This window comes from Brachypodium distachyon, chromosome 1, assembly GCF_000005505.3.
Source record: "Brachypodium distachyon strain Bd21 chromosome 1, Brachypodium_distachyon_v3.0, whole genome shotgun sequence".
In the NCBI taxonomy this organism is placed as follows: domain Eukaryota; kingdom Viridiplantae; phylum Streptophyta; class Magnoliopsida; order Poales; family Poaceae; genus Brachypodium; species Brachypodium distachyon.
The window spans coordinates 56084631-56104746 of record NC_016131.3 but is presented as its reverse complement, the minus strand read 5'-3'; the positions used below and the strand labels follow the sequence as shown (position 1 = coordinate 56104746).

At 44.6% G+C, this 20116-nt stretch overlaps 4 protein-coding genes and 1 long non-coding RNA gene across 5 annotated transcripts; 4 read left to right on the top strand and 1 right to left on the bottom strand.

Moving 5' to 3' along the window:
- The first annotated feature begins 429 nt into the window (after positions 1-429).
- Positions 430-3532, top strand: LOC100839854 (putative deoxyribonuclease TATDN1). Its single transcript, XM_003557535.4, has 12 exons — positions 430-593; positions 759-779; positions 892-992; positions 1093-1150; positions 1248-1291; positions 1397-1477; positions 1798-1868; positions 1943-2053; positions 2205-2287; positions 2440-2656; positions 3072-3155; positions 3300-3532. The coding sequence occupies exons 1-12, from the start codon at positions 566-568 to the stop codon at positions 3379-3381; spliced, it is 981 nt and encodes a 326-aa protein (XP_003557583.1). The 5' UTR covers positions 430-565; the 3' UTR covers positions 3382-3532.
- Positions 3533-3691: 159 nt separating this feature from the next.
- LOC100839550 (RNA-binding protein CP33, chloroplastic) lies at positions 3692-5779 on the bottom strand. The gene is made up of 4 exons (XM_003557534.4): positions 5263-5779; positions 5046-5147; positions 4614-4925; positions 3692-4226 (listed from the first exon to the last, which is right to left on the bottom strand). The coding sequence occupies exons 1-4, from the start codon at positions 5713-5715 to the stop codon at positions 4029-4031; spliced, it is 1065 nt and encodes a 354-aa protein (XP_003557582.1). The 5' UTR covers positions 5716-5779; the 3' UTR covers positions 3692-4028.
- Positions 5780-5916: 137 nt separating this feature from the next.
- LOC100839268 lies at positions 5917-6914 on the top strand. Its single transcript, XM_003561370.4, has one exon. It carries the CDS (start codon positions 6099-6101, stop codon positions 6642-6644), a length of 546 nt encoding a protein of 181 aa, XP_003561418.1. The 5' UTR covers positions 5917-6098; the 3' UTR covers positions 6645-6914.
- A 5133-nt stretch (positions 6915-12047) lies between these two features.
- Positions 12048-13174, top strand: LOC100839244. The gene is made up of 3 exons (XR_002964683.1): positions 12048-12101; positions 12432-12523; positions 12611-13174. It is a non-coding gene; the product is annotated as an uncharacterized LOC100839244 (long non-coding RNA).
- Positions 13175-17501: 4327 nt separating this feature from the next.
- LOC104582311 lies at positions 17502-17924 on the top strand. The gene has a single exon (XM_010231767.1). It carries the CDS (start codon positions 17502-17504, stop codon positions 17922-17924), a length of 423 nt encoding a protein of 140 aa, XP_010230069.1.
- Positions 17925-20116: the final 2192 nt, after the last annotated feature.

Genomic DNA, 20116 nt, shown 5'->3' with positions numbered 1-20116 from the left:
GAGAGGCGCACGTGTGTTTGGATTAATGGAGAAGAAGGCGCGGGCGTGATCTGGAGGACAACTGGGGCGAAGGAACGACATGGACGCGCACAGGTGAGGATCGGCGGTTCGGGCTTGATGAGGAGGAGGTTGCAGAGTCGGGCTCTTGAGTGTTGACGGGCATGACGTGCAGCCGGCGCCCCGAGACGAATTGATGACGCCGATCAGGATGAAAGCGCCAGCGCCGATGACATGCGCAGATTGGGATCGATCGGATGTTCTTTAGTTAACGATCGACTGAAAAAAAATCAATTAAAAAGAAAAGACTAAACTACCCTTATGAATGGAAGATCAGATTTAAATGGTACTCCTCCTCTCAATCAGGAGTACCGGGTACCGTAAAAATTTCTCAAAATTACGGTGCAGACTAGTGGTATCTTCTATGACAACGAAAGAAAAAAGCCCAAATTCTTCTGTGTGAGACCGTCTGACCTATTCCTCGTGAGCGGAACGGAATGTGGGCCGAATTCCTACGGCCCTTTCTTCTCTGTGAGACCGTCTGACCTATTCCTCGCGAGCGGCGGCCATGGCGTCCGCCACCGTCAAGCTCATCGGCAAGTGCTCTGCTCCCCCTCATCTTTACTCCCACACTAGCACAGCACTTCGCTTTCCCATCCTTCCCCTCTCTAATTCGCTGCTTTACTGCTCTTTTACCCAAACTGACTAGTTAACTCGTCCCCTCCTCTAATCTTCTTCCTCGTCTCCGGCACGGCCACCAGACATCGCCGTCAACTTCACCGGTATGACCTCCCCCTCTCGCCTTAAAACTTTATCTAGCCGTCATACTTCCAATTCTTGCTTTCTTCCTGGCGAACCATTGATTCACTCCGACGAACTCTGCTGCTTGCGAAGATGGCATGTTTAAGGGCTTGTACCACGGCAAGCAGTGCCACTCAGCTGACATCCCCGCCGTCCTCGCACGAGCCTGGGCCGCCGGCGTCGACCGCATCATTGTAAGACTACCTGGGTACGCTGTGCCTCATGTTTGTTCTACTCTGTTTGATTGGTCTGAACTAGCTATGCTAAGCTAGATTCGTTTTGGCCCGGCGGCAGGTCACAGGAGGGTCGCTGACAGAGTCAAGGGAGGCGCTCGAGATCGCCGAGACCGACGGTAAGCCCTGCTGTTCATTGAATGAAGTCCTTGTTGGTGCATGTAAATTGTTTGATGTAATGCGTGTGAGGAGCTGTCTTCTGTGTGTTGCATGCAGGAAGGCTGTTCTGCACTGTGGGTGTCCACCCGACGAGATGTGGGGTAATGGTGGATTGGTGGATGATATTTCTTGCATCATTTGTGACTGATATTCAGATTTTCATTCGTGGTTTGGTTGTGTAAATATATTGCTTTTTCGATGGTTAGGAGTTTGACGAGAGTGGAGACCCCGAAAGGCATTTTCAGGCATTGTTAGCTCTAGCAAAGGAGGGCATTGAGAAGGGCAAGGTGGGTGTATGAATTTTATGGTTGCCTTTTGGGCATCTGCACAAGGCTTGAACTAGCAGAAAGATAAACCTGGCTCTTTGCTTACAAGTAACTGAACAGGATCTTGTCGATGAGGAAAGGGCTCAGCTTCAACTCAGCTCATTTCTTACTTAAATACTGAAGATCCAATAACTATGTTAACAGTACACATGTAGTAATGTTTACTTGCAAAAGAAACAGAAGGATTTCATGAAGATGTGATCTTTTGTGCAATCAGAAATCTTAACGTTTCTCATTGGAAACTATGCCTGTCACCTTTTTTATGGATTCAATTTCTGTAGGTTGTGGCAGTTGGAGAGTGTGGTTTGGACTATGATAGACTTCACTTCTGTCCTTCAGATGTACAAAAGAAGTACGGTTCCCCACAAGCGCAAAGAAAAGTAACAGCTAATCTGCATATTTTCTGAACTATTTATTTCGTTTTAGGTACTTTGAGAAACAATTTGAATTGGCTGAAGCAGTAAAACTACCAATGTTCCTTCACATGCGTGCTGCTGGCGAAGACTTTTCTGAAATTTTGTCACGGAATCTGTACAGGTAATTTCTATTCTGTAGAGCACGATGACAAGAGACAAGTGATAATCTTGGTCAGTTTTGCATGCTATAGCTGCATCCCTTTCTGAATTCACTTTGACATGTTATCTCCTATTCATGTCTAAGAAGTAAGAACTGCATTTTCCTACTGCAGATTCCCAGGTGGGGTTACACATTCCTTCACTGGTACTGCAGAAGAACGTGACAAGCTCCTGTCTTTCGAAAAGATGTTTATAGGTAACTTCCCTACCTTGGTGATAAAAACCTGCATGTGATGCAAAGGAACTTTGATTGGCTTGATGCCCTTATGGTTAAAAATCTCCATCATGAGAAATAACATTAGCCCCTGATGTTCTATCAAAATTTGAAGCCTTCATGCATCATTGCAGGTATTAACGGCTGCTCTCTCAAGACTAACGAAAATCTTGAGGTTGTAAGAGGGATTCCTGCAGAGAGGATGATGGTAGAGACAGATTCTCCATATTGTGATATTAAAAATACTCATGCTGGAATCCAGTTTGTAAAATCTGTCTGGCCATCCAAGAAGAAAGAAAAGTATGAACCTGGTTCAACAGTTAAAGGTCGCAACGAGCCTTGTTTAGTCAGGTATGTGAAGGAAGTTGTGCATAAATTCCAACAATCTTGGTTAACCAATTGTCAAGTCTCTACGTTCTCAACTTTTTATGTGAAGTTTACTTGAACACCTGAAGTGCTTATTTCCTTTCCATGCACTAAGTACTGCATCTTTTTCTGTAGAGATGGACTAAAAATTATGCTTTTTCCTGTAGCAATATTTGACTGAGCATGCGTGTTATAAATACTTGATCAATAAAGTTCTGACCATTTACGATTCAAATATGCTGCCATGCAGCAATTTACTTGATTAGCCTTGTGTCCTGATATGCAGAATCAAGCTGTTGGTTGGACAGAAATTAAGTTCATGAGTTTTTTGTTTAAATCTATATTTGCACATGATTTGCCTCCATATTTTTCTTTATATCTAGAGATTTATCAATTCCAGGCAAGTCCTTGAGGTAGTGGCTGGATGCAAAGGAATTTCTGATGTAGAAGGCTTAAGTAAAACTCTGTACCACAACACATGCAGGTCAGCTGTCACTCACTAAGAAACATTCCATTCTCCTCTAAACACACATCTGGTGCAGCAGGTTTTTCTAATGATGCTAGCTCCAGCTCTGCCTGTGTCTAAAGTTTTTAAACGATGTGATTAAGAGATCCTTCTGCACTGCAGGCTCTTCTTCCCTCATGACCTGGATGCTTCTGCCGATGCACAGCTTGAGAGTGGAAGTGGTACCTCAGTCCAGAATAGCTGATGATGCAGAGTGAATGGTTTTTAAACATTTCATCTTATTTGCTGTTCGGTTTTGTGTTCAATATGAGCTTATGGAATAGTTTTGATGTGTTGAAAAAAATTGTACCTACAATTTTCAATTTGCAATGCCATCATATGTTCATGTCCGTAAATTTGAGTATACGACAATCCAGGTAGGTGCACCCAATGTGTACGTTTTCACTGTCAGACTGTGCATGCCAAATTGGATTACAAGTTCTAAGCACTCAAATGGCCTTTTATACGGCAGAAGTTCTAAAAGCCTAAAACTAAACTGACAATAGCCAATACCCTGGGTATCATTCCAATTTATTTCATGAAATGCACAAGACATGAGAGACATGAGTCAATCCAGTACTCAAAATTATACAGAACATCTCTACTGAACCTGTTTTCATGAAGCACTTTAGATCTGCATATTTCTACACCATATATTGCAAAAATAACTGGAACTGGGAGCTCCTACATGTCTGATAGTGTCCTTAGCTGAAACATCGCTCGAGCGCCTCTCGTGTCAAAATTTTCCCGTAGAGCCTCAGACCAGTACATCTTTGGGTTTGAATTGTAGAATGTCGTAAACGTTGCACCACAGCTTACAAACTCAATCATCTATAGCCTGCTGATTAGTTCCTAATAACTGGCGGTTGTCTGTAAGTTGCTCTCTTCTGTCTCAGCTTCAAATTGCTCTGAACCATTGCTTGTCTCCACCTCTGCCTCAGAACCATTTGAGGCAGTTTCTTCTTGCTTTGGCAGCACTGTGCTAGGAGTGGAACCAGCTGGAGGGTTCTGTGATGCCAGACTAAGTCGGAGTGGCCTCCCATCCAGTTCCTGCATTGCAATGAAATAAACATGTCAACCAACCACTGTTTTTGCCAATGAGCCCGAGTCAATTAAACATGATTGAGAAATCTCTGGGTACCCATTGTACATAATGTATGGTTAGATAGATGGTTATTCATAAGTTCCGGTTTCTTTCTTCAGACTTCAGTTAACACATGTTATCAGTATGACTGACATCTACTCTACAAATACTGCAACAATAAAAAAAGTGACACATACTAACCTTGTTGCCACATTTCATAATACATGTTTCAGGTACCATATATTCATATTTTGCATAATTATGATTTGCTTATGCTATTATATAAATGGATCGTGGTACTTTGCTAAGGTCAAGTGTCGGAAAAAGAAGCTCGAAATTGTGACAAGACATACCACCCCGTCCATGGCCTGGATGGCGGCATTTGCATCCTCTAACGTCTGGAAGGAGACAAACCCGAACCCCCTTGACCGGCCTGTGTCGCGCTCGAAGATTACCCTGGAGCCAAGCAAGCCCGGCTGGCCCTCAAACGCCGTCTTCAGTGCGTCGGCCCTCACACCCCACCCGAGATTGCCGGCGTAAACCTTGTAAGTCCCATCATCAACGACACGCAAGCTAGTCTTCGCAGCCGCTGCTGATGCCACTGCCCTCTCTCCTCCTCGCGGCACCTCCGGGAAGTTCACCCTGATCGTCCTCCCTCCCAGCAGCTGCATTCACACATCAATGTCACAACAGATACAAGCATTCATGGCCAACAATAAGAACACATTTTGTTGTAGAATGGGGGGGGGGGGGGGTGGAATTGATCCAGCTGGTGCGGAACTCACAGCCCCATTGAACATCTGGACGGCCTTGGCGGCCTCCTCGGCGGTGGCCATGGTGACGAAAGCAAAGCCGCGGCTCCGGTCGGTGATTTTGTCATAGATTATCTGCAGCAACAGAGCATCAGACCAATTCCTGGTCAGGAATCTGTCCATGGAACACCAGAGAGCTAGTCGCACAAATTGAGGACATGAATTCGATTGGCTTCGCGTGTTTGGGTACCTGGACGTCGTCGACGCTGCCGGCCTCGGAGAACACCGAGGTGAGCTCGGCGGCGGTGAAGGTGTAGGGAAGGTTGCCGACGTAGATCCGGCCGGGCTCTTGGCCCAGCGCCGGACGGGTCCTGGGAGGGTAGTACCCGCGAACTGGCTGCGCCTCGGGCTCTACCTCCTCCCCCTCCTCTACTTCCCCGTACTCCGCTCCTTCCTCCTCTTCCTCGGAGTAATACTCTCCGTCCGAAGAGAGCTCCTCACCGGAAGCGGCGGCGGCGGCAGAGGCGGGGAGGAGAATGGTGCGGCGATGGCGACGGTGGGAGAAGAGGCAGAGCCCGAGGCGGTCGTTCTGGAGGCTCTGAAAACGGAGACAAGGAAGAGGGAGTGTGTTGCTGTTAGAGGCCGCGGCGGCGGAGGCGGTGGGGCGGAGGAGGGAGCGGAAGGCGGCGACGGCGGTGGCCATGGCGGGAGAAGCGAGCGAGCGAGGTGTGGCGTCAGCGTCCGGTCTCTGCCTGCCAGAGTTGCAGAGTAATTCCTTATCCGCTATGTAACGGGCCGTGTACTTGTTGGGCCTGGCCCGTCCGATTCATGATTGTTTGGGCCTTGGGGAACACGGGAGCAGTAAAGCCTGCAGCCCAGGAACGACCGCCCTCTCCGAAGACGACTCCAGACCGGCGGGCGGCGGCGGCTCGAACTCCTTTTCCTATTCTTCATCTTCTTCCCCAAGAAGAAGAAGCAGAGGACTAGAAGAGCACACCACGGGCGAGACTCGACTCCCAATCTCAAACACATCGCATCGTCTTTTCCGCCCGCGCAATCTAATCTTCTTCTGCGAGAAAGCGAGCAATGGCGTCTGCCGCGTCCGACCTCGATCCCGCCGCGGCGGAGCCCCAAGTAGTCGTCGACGAGGCGGTGCTGGTAGAAGTGGTGGTCGATACGGAGCCGGCGAAGGGGGAGGCCGCCGAGGAGGAGGAGGAAGGCGAGTGCGGGTTCTGCCTGTACATGAAGGGCGGGGGCTGCAAGGAGGCGTTCGAGGCGTGGGAGGAGTGCGTGGCGGCGGCGGAGAAGGACGGCTCCGACATGGTCGAGCGCTGCCTCCAGACCACCGCCAACCTCAAGACGTGCATGGAGGCCCACTCGGAGTACTACGCCCCCGTCTTCCAGGCCGAGCAGGCCGTCAACGAGGCCGTCGCCGCCGCCAACGCGGAGAAGAACAAGGGGGAGGAATCCGCGCCCTCGCCGGCCACTGAGGAGACGAAGAAGGAAGAATCTGTTCCCGAGCCTGCTGCAGCCGCTGCTGATGAGAAGGAAGAATCTGTTGCCGAGCCCGCTGCTGCTGATGAGAAGGAAGTCGTGGTTGAGAAGGCTTCTTCCTCCCCAGCTTCCGAGTAGACGAAGAAGGAGGAAGCAGTTGCCGACAAGGTTTGAGAATCTTTGAGTAACTAACGATTGGTAGTTCGATTTTTTTATCCCGTGGTATTTTCGTGTTCTGTATGAATTATGATCTGATAGAGATTCGTCAGGCTAATTTCTGTTCCCTTTTGTGGGAAATAAGTTTGTTCTCGAATAATTGTCTTGCATGATGCCAAATTTACTGAGGAATTTCTTGATACTTCTATATGAGGTTACATACTAGATGCTTGATGCATTGACATTATATCACTGATTTATCTCTGTGACAAGTTATTCCTGGTGATTGTGATGTCTAATACAACAACCTTGAGTTACATTGAAATAGCTTGGCTGAGTAAATTTAAAATAAGTTCAAATTGCTTACTGTCATTGTGATCAGTATGGTTTCTTCATATACTGACCAATTTCTTGATGCTTTTATTGATATATATAGTTAATACGTTGCGTATGCTATGTTTATTGCTTGATGCATTGAATTATATTGCTTACTGTGACAAGTTACTCCTCGTGACTGCTACGTTTAATACAGCGGCCTTGAGTTGCACTGAAATTGCTAAGCTGAGTAAGTTCGAAACAAATTTCAGTTGGCTACAGTCGTGGTGATCAATGTGGTACTAGGTTATAGGCTTTGATCAGCCTGTTTGTTTCTGCCAAAACATGACAGATTTTGTAACTAGTCACTTGGTCAGAGCAGTAGATCTTGTATGGCCAAAATCTCAAATGTGAGGCTATCTACTTTCTGAATTGGTTCAGTGTTAGCTTTCTAAACTACTAGTTCTGCTTGGGTCTTTCATACTGTCGTTCAAAGCCTGTAGAACTAACGTGCATGGTGAAAGATGAAAACGAACATCTTTTGGGAATATTAATTTAGTGCCATTGTTTTTTATTGGATAAACTGGATGACAATGTCATTCCTGGTTATGAACTAGTATGTCACGGTTCATTAGCTGCAGGTTCTTACTGTTCAATTATTTGTAGTTTTCTTTGATTTACATGCATAGTCTTCCGCCAATCTGTAAAAAACAGTGAAATTCAGAATGTGGTTGAATCAAGCTCCAGAAACCTAGCACGCTAACCTAATCAATATCATGAACATTTTGTATTTGTGCGGATAAAGTTTGTCTTAGTAACTTGATGTCCTGCTTCCAGTGGATAAATAAACCTGACCAATGATGTCATGATCATAGTGGATTGTTAACATGCCTGTTACTTCTATATTGTCATTCTCTTCAGTAACTTGAGATGAAATGCTAATGTTTTACTTGGAACAACACATCTTTGGATGCTATGGCGTCTACTCTTTCTCCAGTTCATTTGGTTCTTGGGTCATTTGAGTCTGGACCGACTTATCTATATGTACACAAGACTACACTGTGCTCGAACATTAGATTCTGAATCAGATCAATATCTTAATTCTGAACATCACGTGATTCGTGGAATCAGGGTGGAAGATTTGGATGCTGCTACGATTTTAGTAATTTCTTCTGTCCAGCATTTTACTCAGGAAAAGACAATCTTTGGATGCAGTGGCGTCTATTCTTTCTGTATTTCATCTGGTTCTGGAGTCATATGGGTCTGGACCGACTTATATATATCTACAGGAGACTAACCAGTTTGAAAACATATTGCTCTTTGATCCACAATACCAACACCAACTGTAATCAGGTGCTGATAATGGAGAACTAACTAACTGGTAAGCGGAGGAGCCAATATTGCAAGCTATGGCAGGCTAATGTCATAATTTAATCTCGTCGCAAATTTTTCTATGCTCTTTTTCTTATGTGATGACCACCTGCGGCAAGGACCCATGAAACTTGCATTGCTTCTTAAATGTTTGGCATGCTATTTGAACTAGCTGAAAATAATGATGATTACTTGAGCTTGGTTCTCTGTGTGCAAATAGTAATTTGCGTTATTATTACTTTGTGTTTTTGTCAGTAACTTATTTTATTTATTTTGGTTTGAGGTTTAGCAATTTCACCGATTATCTTCATGATTCTCCGCTTTCAATTAATATTATTCACATATTGATTAATTTTTTTCCAATAAAAGGTATTTTATCGATTATCATCGTTGCATTAAGCAAATACAATTCATGGGTTCAACACATAGCTTTTGCATAAAACCATTCAAATTTGAAAATGGCTAGGATGATGTAACACCTAGCTTTTGCATAAATGTATTTCTCACAAAAAATTGTGAGAATACAGATTTCATTATAAAAAATAAAAAAATAAAAAAATGTAATAGTTGGTGGAAAATCATTACTCCCTCAGACCCATATTGAGGGATCCATATTACTTGTCTTAAATTTACCCAAATATGAATGGAGCAAGCATCTAAATAAATAATAATAAAAGAAGCGGTGGTTTCGTCTGTCGTGCTATTTTGCACTTTAGCCCTCCAGTTTTTGCTAATTCAACCCACAGACCAAGTGGTGGCTCCCCATGCCGACACACTGCGGCGCTACCTCCCGCTTCGCCTCGGCCAACGCCGCCAAGCTGCCGGGATTTTTTCTCTCCCAAGTCGCAACCCCGCCCCGACGCCGGCCCCATCGCCCTGAATTTCTCACGCCGCCGCCGGGCTCCTGCCCTATCGCAGCACGGTCCTCCTCGAGCCCCGACGCTTTTCTCCTCCTCACCGGCGAGGAGGGAGCGCGGCGAGTGGCGCGGGCGTGGGTGAGCGGAGCGAGCGAGGGTGGTGAGAAGTCGAGGGGAAGGGGACGACGGAGTGCGGCCCGCGTCGGTCCGCCCTCATCCACCCCACCTCCGACGCAACTCCCTCCTCGACATGTCTCCACCTCGCCTCGCCTCGGCCTCCGCATCCCAAGCTCACGTGGCTAAAAATCGAATCTTGGCAGTGAACTCCAGTTCTGAGCTTGCCGAGCGCCGTCGCGCATAGCAGATCCGAGCTACTGCTGCTTCCCGCCGGTCAGAGCTGCTGAAGCTCGAGTGCTCGAGCCACCGTCCTTGCTCGCCTGCTGCTGCTGCTAAAGCCTGAAGCTCGAGCGCCCACATGTTCTTCTTCCTGGAGAGTAAGCTCGAGGCAGCAGAGGATATCACTGATTTCAGGTTCCTCCTCCCACCCTCCCCTCCCCCCTCCGCAAGCATGCTTTGAGCTTTGTTGGTTTTTTGTGTGTAATTTCTGACCAATTTGTTTCGTGTAAACATTGTTTGCTTATATTCCATACTTCTGAATCTGAATATTCATAGATGCATCGTTTGCTTATTAAATAGCTTAACATTTTACACCACGAAACAGAGTGCATTTTACTCTACATGCTCCTTCAGAAATATATCTACTCCTGAGCACATGTCATCTGAAGTGAAATGGATATTTGCAATAGATTGCTTTCAAGCAGAAACATGAGCAGCAGGGAACTGAAACAAGAACTTCATTTCTGTTGTTAATTCACCAATACTGTGTTTTGCCGAAGAGATTTGCACATAGCCTTTAAATAGACTATCTTGATCCCTTTTTAGTTTCATTACATTATGAATATACAGTACTAGAAAATGCATGTCTATGAGGTGTAACTATCTTTTATCAACTTCAATTGCTACAATTGGCAATGATAATCCTTTGTTTCTGCAGTACCTCCCCAAAGTTGCCAGTAAATATTTCTCAACACTTTGCAGCTGCTAAATGATAATCATTTGTAGCAGTTGAATTACTAGAGATGACGCTGATCCTATGCAATCCGCAATATCAACGACTGATAAGGCACGAGCAATGTAGTCGTTTATGAAATATAATGACTTTTTTTATCGGTGCTCGTATGCTTAATTGTATTGTCCCGTTACAACGCACGGACATTGTACTAGTATATGTAATATTTCGATAAGTAATATGGGTCGGAGGGAGTAGTAAGTTAGATTAATCGCTTAAATCATTCCGTTCGCTGAAAAACTATGATTACTTTGCTCAAATTAGCCCGTGTCACTACGTCACGGTAGATAACCGGTCGCATTCCAAAGTGCGTCAATTTGGCTTTAAAATGCGTCAAATTTATATTCGTGGCATTTTAAAAGTTTTGAATATACTCGTGTTGACAAAAATATTTGACACATTTTTATAAGCAAAATCTGCAATTAAAATGCTAAGAGTGCAATTGAAAATCAAAATTAATTACATTTGACCAAAGTGCGGCTATCGTGGTGCGGGCAAACTTTTAATTGAGGCAGTGTACTTTTACCGTGAGGTAGTGTACTAGTGTGTGAAGCGCCTTTCAGGAAATCTGATCCAACGGCAGCGCACCGTGCAGAAGAACAGATAACCAGAAAACTGTGAATCGGGATCGCAACGTCCTTTGCGCTCTTGCGCAACAAAACCCTCGCCGCCGCCGCAGCCGGTGCTGCTGCTGGAGGAGCTCGTCGATGAGGTCTTCCTCCGCCTCCCCCCGGAGGAGCCAGAGCACCTCGTCTGCAAGCCGTGGCGCCGCATCCTCGCCGACCGCGGGTTCCGCCGCCGCTACCGCGAGCTCCACGGGACACCTCCCCTGCTGGGATTCCTCCGGGACATCCGTGGCCCATATCACTACTACCGATCCCGGTTCGTTCCAACCTCCTCCTTCCGCCCCGCCCAACCCGACAGCCCACCTGGCTCTGACTGGCACGCGTTCGACGCCTGCCATGGCCGCGCCCTCTTCTTCACCTCCAACACGGCCAGCTCCAATTGCGACGACTGGGATTTTGGCCTCGCTGTCTGGGACCCAACGACGGGCGAGCAGCACCTTGTGCCTCGGCCCTTCTTCTCGCTGGAGGACTACGAGTGCTTTACTGCGGCAGTGCTCTGTGCTGCCGCCACGCAAGGCTGCGATCACCGCTGCTGCCAAGGAGGGCCATTCCATGTGGTCGCCATGTCTACGAAGAGCTGGATCATATCCGCCCGTCTCTACTCATCGGAGACCGGCGCATGGAGCGAGCTCACTTCGGTCCATTACCCCAACGCCTTGGCCATCAACATGACCAGCGACCTCGTTGACGGTGCACTCTACTTTCCCAGCATGCCAAACCACATCATCGAGTGTCAGCTAGGTTCCCTTCGATTGTCGGTCTTCGAGGCGCCGCCCATGCCGTTGGCTGTGTGCATGGGGACACTCAAGACGGCAGAAGATGGTGGGTTAGGATTCGCTAGTGTGCATGATACACGCCTAATACTGTGGTCATGGGAGACTGGCGCTGAGCGATGGGCGCAACGCAATATAATCGATCTCAAGACGCTGCTGCCTGATGGTGGTGCCATGCTGTCCCCAACATTGTCTCGTAGGCCGTTGGTTGCACATGTGTGTGGCTTCGCGGAGGGTACCCATGTCATTTTTGTGGGCACACATGCTGGTGTCTATATGGTCGGAACTCAAGTCAAGGCAAGTTAGGAAGCTTGTTGATGTTGATCAACACAAGAGAGTCTATCCCTACATGAGCTTCTACTTCCCAGGTAGGAGTATTACTTATGTGCATATAACCATGTACAATCCTTTGTCATGATCTGTCTATGTTGCGCTTACCAACATGAAAAATAAGGTACTTCGAAAATAACACTATGGATGATGGCATACGTTCTCAACAAAGAGGTGTTCCTCTTGAGTACGAGTCCATCTTCTCAATGATTTTCATGCATGTGTGGATTACTAGATCTACCTAGTGTCATAGTGCTGTTTGGGTTAGTGCCACTTTGGTCCTTGTGCTTGTTGTTGATGAGTGAGCAAAATGTATGTTGAAGCGGCCGTTTATCAATCAGGTCATTTTATTTTCTAAATTCTTGCAGCAATGGAAGCAGCTTCTACCGGCCAGGCGCAATAAGTCAAGTGCATCTCAAGATCTAGATGGTGGAGCAAGGGCTTTTCGGTCACTGCGGAGGTGATAGTAGTGTGGTATTTGACATGCAACTCGTCTGGTTTTGGATCTGTGAGATTACTGATGGGTTTTTCTTGGTTTATTTCGCAGCATCCTAATTGGTGTCAAGTTCTATAAGGGCTTTATGTAAGATGGTTACCCCAGCATGACTCTCCTTGTTCTGTAGCTCGACATGCTGGTTTGGAATGAAAAGCTGAGGATTAATGCTTTTCTTTTGACTAAAATTATCTATGCCCAAGAAAATGGGTGCATGAAATTAACACTTCAACTATCATATGCACTTATTTTGTTTTTGCTTCACTGTTGTGACTTAAACACGACTGAATATATATTATGTCAAATTTATTGTTATTACTATCATGCTCCTTGATGGCAAATTTGGAGTGTACACCAAACCACAATGATTACAATCTTGTAAACGCGCGCACCAGATACCTGATTTTTGTGTCAATGTTGAACTACATCATGTTCCTAAATACGCAATGTACTTTTTTAGTTTTTTCTAGTGGTAGGTTGCCAGTGAGGGTACCGTGATCTATCCATCAGGTCGACTCAGCCTGCTGGTATCTTGTAGAGCCTTGAGGTGTTTTATTTTGAGTTTGTCTGGTCCTGTGGTCCATTAAATTAACTATAAATGAAGTCATCATTGATCAATTAGTATGTTCTTTTGAATCATTTGTGATCTTTACACGGGATCTGTTCTTCTGATATTCTGCTTCTCTTCTCTCTTTTTTTTCTTCTGAAAAGTGAATCTGTCTGCCTCAGTTTCATTTCTGAAATAATGTTGTCCAAATAGTAGTTTCGGTCATTTCTCAAAAGTATTCAAGTTATGCTCATGTTTGAATGTGCATGGTTATCAAATCTTGAACAAGCATGGGACTGGGAACTGACATGGGTTAGCTATGTGAGCTACATCTCTGTGTCAAGATAAAAAAATTCAAGTGCTCACTATGGAAAATTTAAGCCCCGCATAGTAAGTTTTTATTTCTTTCTTGGGACTCGTATTAAGTCTTCATGGGGAGTTGCGGACTCGTATTAAGTCTTCATGTCATGTTTGATTAGGCCACTTGGAACTGTCTTCCAAAAACAAAAGTTGAACCGAGAAGTCACAGTGACAGTACACATCAAATTTGATTTCAGAAACAAGAGCATGAACAGCATTGAGAGAGCCTGAGGCCTTGTCTACAAACCAAACACAAGGAGATAAAAAATAATGGCATCATCAAATAAGTACATCAATTTTTGCTAGAGTACATGTTTCCTGAAAGTTGAAGCTCTGCTCCAACGTCCAGACCCTGGCCTCGATTTTATTTTGCCTAGAAAATAATTCTATCTACGCCCCAGAGGCTCATACCGAAAGGATCAAAGAAAGACTACTTCTTCTCGATCCTAAATTAATAAAATAAAGAAATGAAATTTCTTTTATTAATTTTAAAATTTTAAATAAGGAATAAATCATGTATACATCTAAACAACCTTTTCTTAAATCTAAGCAACCCTTTCGTAAATCCAAGCCATCACATTCACGCATTTACCATCCATGTGACTGTATTAATACTTTTGAAAGGTGTTTTATTTGCTTGCAGTTCCTGTTTGATACCCACATGGTACTGCCAGTTTGAGTTCTTGGACTTCATCTGCTGGCCAGCGACACCAAGAAATATCGCTGACCGTTTGTTCAGTACACCTAATAGATTCCAAATGTGCAGAGATGGTCCTTGAGTTTGGTTATTTAAATTAAGTAGATAGGAAGTTATCATGGTCGGTCATCTTTTTATATTTTTACTAAGGAGACGAAGAAAAAGGGAGAGGAATCCGTGCCCTCGCTGCCTCGCCGGCCACTGAGGAGATGAAGAAAGAAGAAGGCGTTGCTGAGCCTGCCACTGATGAGAAGGAGGTCGTGGTTGAGAAGCCTTCTTCGTCCCCAGCTTCTGAGGAGACAAACAAGGAAGAAACAGTTGCCGATAAGGTTTGGATCTTTGAGTAACTAACAATTGCTCGTTTGATTTTTGAGATCGTAGTATTTTTGTTCAGTATAAATTATCATCTGATAGAGGTTCGTCTGGCTAATTTCTGTTCCCTTTTGGGAAAATAAGGCCGTTCTTCGAATAATTGTTGGGCATGATACACAATTTACTGAAATTGCTAAGCTGAGTAACTTTGAAACAAATTTCAGTTGCTTACAGTCGTGATCAGTGTGGTAGGTTTTAGACTTTGATCAGCCTTTTTATTTGTATCAAAACATGACAGATTTTTTTAACTGGCCACTTGGCCAAAGTGGTAGTTATAATGTTGTATGGTCAAAATCCCAAATAATGTATTACCGTGGATGAACAAAACAGCTGTTATTTACATACTGCCACTATTCTAATGTGAGGCTATTTACTTTCTGAATTGGTTCGGTGTTATATTAGCTCAAAGTTGAGGAGACTGTATACTTTTTTCTTGATTTTGTGTTTTATGATTCGCATAAAGAAATGCCAGTTAAGAAGAATTTGGTATGCCCTCTGTTATGCTGATGGGAATGCACCTAATTAGTTTTTCCCTCGATAATTTATATTTGTGATTGAATTCGGTACTGTCGCATGTTTTCTTACTCCCTCCGGCCGGAATTACTTGTCGAAATATTACATGTATCTAGACGTTTTTTACACATAGATACATCCGTGTTTGGGTAATTTGAGACAAGTAATGCCGGTCGATGGGAGTATTTTTTTTCCTCCCACATGTAGTTTTCTTTACAGATAATTCCTCTTTTGTTTGATCACATAATACAGATTTTGTTCTGTTTGGTTGACATTATGATCTCTTTGTTTGTTTAGGTACTTTTGGTCAGGTACTGGAATGTTGGGACAGAGGAAGGAAGTAAATGGTAGCTATATTAAAATTGTTAGTGCTGTAACGAAATACAGTGACACAGCAATGAAAGAGACCAATGTGCTGCAGAAGCTCAGAAGAAATGATGCATGGAAACAGTCGCAAGCATATTCGTATTATAAGTATATGGTTGATTTTATAAAATTTCCCCTCTTAGGTCTCAATTGATTCCTTGATTTTATAAAAATTCCCCTCTTAGGCCCGTCCTCGGATAGGGGAGGGGATTTCTCGATCTGATAGTTTTGTACATGTGAGGATGTTCACGAGCAGGTATGAGAACAATCTACGGAAAATTTGTCTTCTCTTTGAGAGGCATGGTTTTAGGTTCATGTGTTTCTTGTATTTATTTTTGCAGGTTGTATGGGTTCTCGGGGATGTTGCTGGTGACACTCCAAAGTACCATGACCTTGTGGTTTGAAGTAGCGGACTATTCCCATTGTTGCAGCAACTGAATGAGCATCTTTTTGCATCCTTGCTTGAGCTCATGTTTAATACTTATCTAATTTGGCAAGCTTATCCTGAAAGGGCATTGCTAACTCAGTCATCTGGTGCCGATTTGACCTGAAGCAAGAAGGTCAGTCCCTGTTTTTTGTTTTTCATTTCCTATCTTTTTGCCTTTTAAGTTTTTAGAAGAAATTTGAAACCGTTCTATTCATCCGAGTAAGGCCAAATTGATCGATCATATGTGGTGATACGAAGAATGGCCTACTTCAAACCAAATATGTTGAGAAATTTGCGGATTCCCGGTGTCTCCCAGGTATAAACATTGAACGGATCAAAAAATTTCCATCTGCAACAGATCAGTTCCTTTATCCTCTACTGGCGCACAAGCAACCGAGAACTAGTCTCTTGCGTAGACTTATATGTCGGTGCCATGAATGTTTTGGCTTCCATCGGCTTTGGTCGGGCCCATCGGTCAGGCCGACGTGGCTTGTAACTGAGATGCCAGCTTAGAAATATATATTCACCGGGTGTTTTCTCAGTACTCACCTGACTAGCAACATGTCCTAGCTTACTTTAGTTGCATCTGTTTTGATGGTTTGGTTAGGCTAGGCCCACTCGTCTCTTCCGGTCAAGTCGTGCAGAGATGCAGGGCCCACCGCCGGTGACTACCGGACTTCACTTATTTGAACTGACATATGGTGCGGGTTGAGCGGGGAAGAAATATAGGATGAAGTATCTAGTGAAAACCTCTATTAAATGGAAAATTGAATTTTTTAATCCTATCAATTCTAAACTTATCCAAAAACCATGGTATGGTGGGCCGAACAAGTACGTCACACCTAGAAAGCATCCAAAAAATAGCAGTTGGGTCTATCATGACATACCTGAAATGTCATTATAAGAGATTGGTGATGATTACCTTGCTAGGTGTGTACTTTGCAACAGGCTAACATGGCAAAAAAGGGGAAAGCAGAGCAAATCAAATCAATTAAGGATTCATGCATCGTATCGACGATACTGTTGTGCTCCTCGGGCTGGAGCTGGACGAGTCCATCGGGAGGAGGGTCTGGTACGGTTTGGGGGAAGGAGGGGATCAACTGCACGAGCAACTGATTTTGGAGGAGTTTCTTTGCCTTCTTGGGAGAGATTTGTAAAGGAGAATGACAACACGTATGACGGTGAGGGAGCAGTGCTATAGCCCGGGTAGCACCGGCTCTGCTGCTCTGCTTCCACCACATTGGCTGCCGCACCACCCCATGCCGTTATGGCCGACTTGACGTCAGAGCGCCGAGGCAGAGAAGGGAGGTCGGCCTAGGGTGCGGGTTATCCTCTTTTTACGCTGCGAGATGGGTGGGCAGTGCGGTTCATTTTTTTCTTTCTGTTGCAGGATGGGGATTCATTTGAGACGTCGATGTCCTGTAGATCAGACGGTCCACCATTAGTGGATGAAAAGGGATGCATAATCTATGTGCTTATAGTACGTAGTATAGACGGGAAAGATTGCATCAGGAGGGATATCATTAAGCTAGATTAATTACTTTCTAAAAATAAACCATGTTTCCTAAAAATAAGATCCAACGGCAGCGAACTGTCCAGAATACCAGACTTGTTGCTCCGTCCAATACGCTCTGCACAACAAAACCCTAGCCGCCGCTCCACCATGTCGTCGCAGCCGGTGCTACTGGAGGAGCTCGTCGAGGATATCTTCCTCCGCCTTCCCCCGGAGGAGCCAAAGCACCTCGTTCGCGCCTCCTCCATCTGCAAGCCATGGCGCCGCATCCTCGCCGACCGTGGATTCCGCTGCCGCTACCGCGAGTTCCATCGGACACCTCCCGTTCTGGGATTCCTCCAGGACATCCAAGGACTTAGGTATGACTTCTCCCGGTTCATCCCAACCTCCTCCTTCCGTCCCGCCCAACCCCCCAGTCCACGTGGTTGGTACGTGCTCGATGCCCACCATGGCCGCGGCCTCTTCTTCACCTCCAGCTCAAACTGCGACGCCGGGGATTTTGGCCTCAGTGTCTGGGACCCAACGACGGACAAGCAACACTGTTTGCCTATGCCCTTCTCGCTGGAGGACTGAGTCAATCCTACCTCATTTTATTTTTGCTTCACTGCCGTGACTTAAAAATGACTGCATTTACATAATGTCATATTTATTGATGTTACTATCTTGCTCCTTGTTGGCAAATTGGGATGTACACCAAACCGCAATCTTGTAAAAGCACAAACCAGATACCTGATTTTTGTGTGAATGGAACTGCAGCATGTTCCTAAATACGTAATTTTTTTTTTAGTGGTAGGTTGCCAATGAGGGTACCTTGATCAGTATGAATTATCATCTGATAGAGGTTTGTCAGGCTAATTTCTGTCCCCTTTTGGGGAAATAAGGCCGTTCTTCTAATATTTGTTGGGCATGATACACAATTTACTGAGGATTTCTTGATACTATCATATGAGATTATATACTTGGTGCTTGATGCATTGACTGATTGTCTCAGTGTGACAAGTTATTCCTGCTGTCTGGTAACTGTGATGTCTAATACAGCAGCCGTGAGTTGCATTGAAATTTCTACGCTGGGTAAGTTTGAAATAAGTTTCCATTGATTACTATTGTGATCAGTATGGTTTATTCATTTACTGAAGAATTTCTTGATGATTTTATACGATATATAGGTAATAGGTTACATAAAAATGCTATGTTTATTGTTTGATGCGTTGAATTATATTGCTGACTGTGACAAGTTACTCGTCACTGCAACGTTTAATACAGCGGCCCTGAGTTGCACTGAAATTTCTAAGCTGAGTAAGTTTGAAACAAACTTCAGTTGGCTACAGTTGTTGTGATCGGTGTGGTAGTTTTAGACTTTTATCAGCATTTTTGTTTGTGTCAAAACATGACAGATTTTTTAACTAACCATTTAGCAAAAGCAGTAGTTAGTAGTTACAATGTTGTATGGCCAAAATCCCAAATAATGTATTACTGTGGATGAACAAAACAGCTGTTATTTACATGCTGCCACTATTCTAATGTAAGGTTATTACTTCCTGAATTGGTTCGGTGTTATATTAGCTTTGTAAATTATACTTGGTACCCCTAGGTCTTTCTGAGACCGTTGTTCATACTTCGTAGCCTATTGAAGTAACATGTATTGTTAAAGATGAAAAGGAACATCTTTTGGGAATACTAATTAGTGGCATTCTTTTTTATTGGATAAACTGGATTATATACTATGGCAATCATGGTTATCATTTATCTCATGGTTGGTTCTCTACAGGATTCGGTGGTTCAATTATTTCTACTCCGTCCGTCCTGTAACAAGTGATGTAGGCATGCATAGTCTTCTGCATTTCTCTACAGAATATGGTCCGAGCTCTAGAAACCCAGCGTGTAAGCGTGTTGGCCTAATCAGTATCATGATTATTTTGGATTTGTGAGGACAAAGTCTATGTTAGTAACTTGATGTCCTGCTTCCAGTGGATAAATAAACCCAACCAATGTCATATCATAGTGGATTATTGCTAGGCATGTTACTGCTACATTGTTATTCTCTTCAGTAACTTGAGATGAAATGCTAATGCTCAGAACAACCCATCTTTGGATGCGATGACATCAACTCTTTCTCCAGTCAGTTCATCTGGCCCTGGAGTCATGTGGGTTTGGACCGACTTATATCTACAGAGAGTATGTATGCCACATACTGTAGCATTAGATTCTGAATCAGATTAATCCTTTAATCTTAGCCGGTTTTAAAACACATGCTCTTTGATCCAGAATGCCAACACCAACTATGATCAGGTTCTGATAATAGAGAACTGGAGTAACTGGTAGAGTCAGCTCCTAGGACTAGATGAGATCGCAATCCGGGACAATTTGCAAGTTTGTTTGCATCTGCAACGGATCAGTTTCTGTGTCTTGTATAGGCACAGCAAGAACTGGAGGAGGATCCCCTGACCTACGGTGCTGCGGCTGACACGTGGGGCCAGGCCCACCGGTCAGCTCACCCCCCACGGCAGCAGCCATACGTCAGAGGAGCTGCGTCCGCGAGAACTAGTCTTGCTCATAGACTTGCATGTCTGTGCCATGAATGATTTTGTTTCCAACCACTTTGGTAACTAAGATCCAACTCGGAAGTGTACTTCACAGGGTGTTTTCTCCCTACTCCCCTAACCAGCTTATTTAGTTAAAATAAGGCAAAACGGAAGGCGGCAAGGAGTAGTGCAGAGATGGAAGGACTTGCCGCCAGTGATCGCCGGATTCTTCACATACTTGAA

Coding starts and splice junctions, on each gene's coding strand:
- LOC100839854 (XM_003557535.4), top strand. CDS start 566: ATGGCGTCCGCCACCGTCAAGCTCATCG. Junction 1,869..1,942: donor CCTTCAGATGTACAAAAGAA/GTACGGTTCCCC, acceptor ATTTCGTTTTAG/GTACTTTGAGAAACAATTTG. Junction 2,054..2,204: donor TTGTCACGGAATCTGTACAG/GTAATTTCTATT, acceptor TTCCTACTGCAG/ATTCCCAGGTGGGGTTACAC.
- LOC100839550 (XM_003557534.4), bottom strand. CDS start 5,715: ATGGCCACCGCCGTCGCCGCCTTCCGCTCCCTCCTCCGCCCCACCGCC. Junction 5,148..5,262: donor GCAGCGTCGACGACGTCCAG/GTACCCAAACAC, acceptor CTGTTGCTGCAG/ATAATCTATGACAAAATCAC. Junction 4,227..4,613: donor TCCAGGCCATGGACGGGGTG/GTATGTCTTGTC, acceptor ATTGCAATGCAG/GAACTGGATGGGAGGCCACT.
- LOC100839268 (XM_003561370.4), top strand. CDS start 6,099: ATGGCGTCTGCCGCGTCCGACCTCGATCCCGCCGCGGCGGAGCCCCAA.
- LOC104582311 (XM_010231767.1), top strand. CDS start 17,502: ATGTCGTCGCAGCCGGTGCTACTGGAGGAGCTCGTCGAGGATATCTTC.